Below are 4,646 nucleotides of genomic sequence, written 5' to 3'. Positions count from 1 at the left end.
TCGGAGGCTTTCTGGCGGCCCTGGGGCCTGGGAGCGGCTTGTCCCCCTGAGGGGCCTGCGCGACCCTGGAAGCGTACCCGGCAGCGCCCGTTCCGGTTTCCAAGGCCGCCTCGCCGAGGAGCCGCGCGCGCCCGCTGCTGTCTGACGAGCCCGGGAGGGAGCGCGTTTCGGTGTGGAAACCGGGAAGGTGCCCCGTCCCGCCGCGGCGATCTGGGTCGTCGTCCACAGCCCTTCCGTTGTCTGTCAGGGAAGGACTGGGCTGGGTCAGCTTTGAGCCTCGTTTTCGCTGGCTGCTCAGGGGACGGACTTCCAGTGAAAAGGCCCCAAGCATCGCCTTGGGAGCGTGTCTGTGCGCTCTCAGCTCTGTCTTCTTCGGCTCTGACTGTTTCTGACTCAGTAGACGTTTACTGAGCACCTGCCTTGCTTCTGGCCCACGTAAGGGTCCAAGACATGGCCATTTCCACAGAAAAGCTCTCAGGGTAGTTCGCTGCGTTTTAGAGCTTTAGTCAGGTGATGTTCTGTCTCTGCTGAACTGAGAGACCTTGTGACACACGGAGTCCAAGCTCACGGCCAGTGGGCGTGTGGCACAGGCCTTAGGAATGTGCAGCAGGCAAGTCCTGAAGCCGAGAGCCACACAGAACGCCGTCTGTCTCTAGTACCCGGCTTGCACTCCAAATGGATGCCATCACATCTGGCTCGTGCTGTTACACATCTCGGGGCCAAACAAGTTTTCTCTCCCATTGCAGCTTCAGTCGTTGGTAGCAGGTACCCTGTCACTATTGAGAAGGGCCCTGGAGGTTAGCCCAGAATTAGTGGGAGTGCTCCAGTTGATCAGTGATGACCTGTTGTGGACGCTGGGCTAAAGGGCTCAATCCCTACCAGGCTTGTTACTCACAGGACTCTGTAGCTTTCACCACTGGCTGTGATCCTCTGCCATTCAGTAGCAAGGACCGATGTTTCTTTGCAGACTCTCATAGGGAAGCTTAGCCTATTGGGTTTTGACCATAAGTGATGTAATTTTGGTATACCTGATTATCAAGTCCATGATATCTACCATCTGTGACATAGTTCATCTTCCCTTCCAACTTCAGGTGTCTCTTAAAATGCATGCACTGAAATGAGGCCAGGGTCTGGCTCTTTTGGAGTTCGGATTTCTCGCAGTCTCTAGTGGAGAGCAGTTAAGATTTAGAGGATATTGTGAGTGTACTCGGAGAAGGCGATGGCACCCCACTCCAGTACTCTTGCCTGGCAAATCCCATGGACGGAGGAGCCTGGTGGGCTGCAGTCCATGGGGTCCCCTAAGAGTCAGACAGGACTGAGCAACTTCACTTTCACTTTTCACTTTCATGCTTTGGAGAAGGAAATGGCAACCCACTCCAGTGTTCTTGCCTGGAGAATCCCAGGGACAGGGGAGCCTGGTGGGCTGCCGTCTATGGGGTTGCACAGAGTTGGACACGACTGAAGTGACTTAGCAGTGAGTGTACTAGATTTCATTTAGCTTCTGGATGAATAGAAGAATGGTGTCAAGTGTTAGGAAGTTACCTTAACTGTTACCCCTGGGTCCTCTTAGTTTCCATCTAATACTTAGTTGGTCACCAAAGTCTCTAAAAGTAGCAATCATGCACATTTTCCCCGTTTTAAAGAGACATAGGAGTTTTGCAGAGTAATGTGTATTTCAGTTTTCTTCTCTTTGACAAATGTATATCTACATACCTGCTATGGAACAGATGCTTACAATACCATGCTTTCAGGACAGTAGTGACAGTGCATTAAGCTCACTTCTCAGGTGAGGGAAGAACTATATTAGAGTCCTCTTGTCCCACAAGCAGCAAGTAGCCACGGGTCCCTTTGGGTTACTGTGCATGTGTTTTAAGTCGCTTCTTTCATGTCTGATTCTTTATGACCTTATGGGCTATAGCTTCCAGCCTCCTTGGTCCATGGGTTTCTCCAGGCAAGAATACTGGAGTGGGTTGCCATGCCCTCCTCCAGGGGATCTTCCTGACCCAGGGATTGAACCTGTGTCTATTACATCTCCTGCATTAGCAGGCAGGCTCTTTACCACTAGCACCAACAGGGAAGCCCTGGGTTACAGTAGGACCTCTTTTTTCTTATGGGTTAAGATACCCTGTAGGATGAGATCTTTTGGAGTAATAGTGGCTTTCTCTTAAGTGCAGTACTTTCTGTTTTCATTTTGTAAAGGCAGTGTGATTAGATACATCCAGCCTCACTTGTCTGTGTTCTGTAATTTATTATGAGGTACATTGAAAACAGATTAGAGAATGAATGATTATATTCAGTGATTTGTGGTCAATTGCCACATCTAAAAACAGATGCTTTCGTGTGCTTCCCAAAAATTCATTTCCTGACTTAATTGTTGCTTAGTCCTAACTTAGTTGTTCCTTAACAGCAAGGAAAGAAACAATTCAGGACTAAATTTTTCACTATCAATCCATCTATTTAATTTCTGGAATATCTTTGAACATGTCTCTACCTAGTCACCCCAGGATTTTTCTCAGAGTTTGAGTCTATTCAAAACAAGTGAATTGTTGTAATTATTCTTGTTAATTACAGTTCTTACCTTACTATTATCTTTTACATATCTCATTTAGTTTTTACAATTACCCTATGAAGTAAGTGTGGCATATAACACAGGTATGTACACACAATAGATATACATACACACACGTATACATATCCACACAGGTGCAGTGTACTTATATCCTATTTTTATCTATATTACCTAACAATACATTTTTGATTTTGTATACATATACAATACCATATACTGTATCTATATCTATATATATATCTAGTGTGTGTGTGTATACATGTGTATATATATAACCCAGAGCTCTACTGTTAAGTAACTTGCCTAGCATTGCTAGATTAGTAAGCAGTGCAATCAAAATTGAAATCCAAGATTGTCACTTCAAATGCAGGATTTTTGTGATATATGTTCCTCAGAAGCAACATCTGGTAAATATGGGAAAAACACTCACAGAACTTCTTTTTTTCTGATTTAGTCTGTTACTGCAAGTAATATTTATCTCCTGATAATCTGGTTACTTCAGAGCACTTGAGGTTGTGATAGCTTTTGTTTAACCACTGCTTGCTGCACTAGGATATTGTTCAAAAGGAAAGTTCTCCTGTAGCCACAGTTCAGTGCTTGATTCCTTTTTACTTAAGAAACCTAAGTCAAAATCAGTTACTGACCAGAATGTATAACATTTTCCCTTTATTTTAGATTTTCTTCCATTTGTATGTGATGGATGTTCAGGAGTATTTTGGTAAGTTAAGTTTTTATGCAGGATTTAGAAGTAATTTTAGTGTTGATATGAGATTTATTTCTAAAAAGCAGAATGATTTAAATAGTTTGTACTTTAGCCATTGATATCTGATATTCACTAGAATAATCACTTGAAAAAACAGATTAGTCATAGGCTCTGATTACTTATGCATATATGTGGCTAGTCTTTAAACTTTCTAGAGTTACGTGTGTGAGTTTTATGTAAAAATTATGTGTATTAATCACAAGGAGAGAATATATCCAGAATATAAAGAATATGGTTTTTAAAATCCAATTATGATTATTAGTTTTTATTTTTATTAGTACAATGGAAAGAGTCCAACCTATATATTTCTTAAATTGGGTACTATATGGCCTTTGCATATATATTACATGCAATGTAAAACCTGGAAACAAACAAGAATTTTGGAAAATGTATTTTCAATTAAACTTTCAAGTATCAGGCATTTAATGTATTTAATAGAACACTGAAAATAAATTCTTTTCAGACAATAGTTCAGAAAGACTTATTAGAAGTAAATAAAAATAGTACATATGTTTAAGTCATTCAGAACTAGAATACTCCTTTGACATATTATTATTGGTTATTTTTGAGAAATAAAAGGAATCAAAAGAACCTCTTGTGTTTTCACATACCTTAGAACACTCAAAGTAAAAAGGTAATTGAGGTGAATTATTTGCACTCACACTGAAGTGGAACAGTAGTTGGGTTTTAAAACTTATGAGACTACAGGCGCTCTGTCTTTTGTTTGTCTTTTCAGCTAAGTCTTGTATGCAGAGTTGTTAATGTGGTGTGAGTGTAATTAATCTTAAGGATTTAACCATTAAAATATCTCAAATTTCTGCAGTTATCTTTAAGTACGTTATTTGATTACATTTAAATAAACACTTTTTTGTTGTTGTTATTTAAGCCTTGAACACAGGAGCAGAGAGTCCCATAGCTGTCCTGAGGTATGTTAATATCTCCTAGTGAAACGTATTTGTATTTCAGAATTAGATTCTATTTATCTGTTTACTTTGGTTGTGCTGTGTCTTCCTTGCTGCTCACAGGCCTTCTGTAATTGCAGAGAACAGGGACTCCTTTCTGGTCTCAGGGCGAGGGCTCTAGGCACCGAGGTGCAGTGGAGCTGTGTTCAGATTCGGGCTCGTGGGCTTCAGTGACTGTGACTCCAGGCCCCAGAAGGCACGGGCTCCAGTAGTTGTGGCCCATGGGCTTCAGTTGCTCCACGGCGTGTGGGATCTTTCTGGACCAAGGATCGAACACACGTCCCCTGCATTGGCAGGCGAACTCCTGTCCACTGTTTTGCCAGGGAAGTCTTGATTCTGATTAAAATTTGGC

At 42.2% G+C, this 4,646-nt stretch overlaps 1 protein-coding gene across 1 annotated transcript in view; it reads left to right on the top strand.

The window, feature by feature from the left end:
• Positions 1 to 4,646, top strand: part of ZFAND1 (zinc finger, AN1-type domain 1) — a 32,764-nt gene that overhangs the window by 7,446 nt on the left and 20,672 nt on the right. The window contains exons 3-5 of the mRNA XM_010846238.1: positions 7 to 187; positions 3,245 to 3,287; positions 4,219 to 4,258. Coding sequence (XP_010844540.1) covers positions 7 to 187; positions 3,245 to 3,287; positions 4,219 to 4,258 — 264 coding nt within the window. The remainder of the gene's footprint in view (positions 1 to 6; positions 188 to 3,244; positions 3,288 to 4,218; positions 4,259 to 4,646) is intronic.

The sequence above is a fragment of the Bison bison genome, unplaced genomic scaffold (genome assembly GCF_000754665.1).
Source record: "Bison bison bison isolate TAMUID 2011002044 unplaced genomic scaffold, Bison_UMD1.0 scf7180017864233, whole genome shotgun sequence".
NCBI lineage: Eukaryota > Metazoa > Chordata > Mammalia > Artiodactyla > Bovidae > Bison > Bison bison.
Note: the sequence above shows the minus strand (reverse complement) of the source record. Positions and strands in the feature narration are given on the sequence as shown.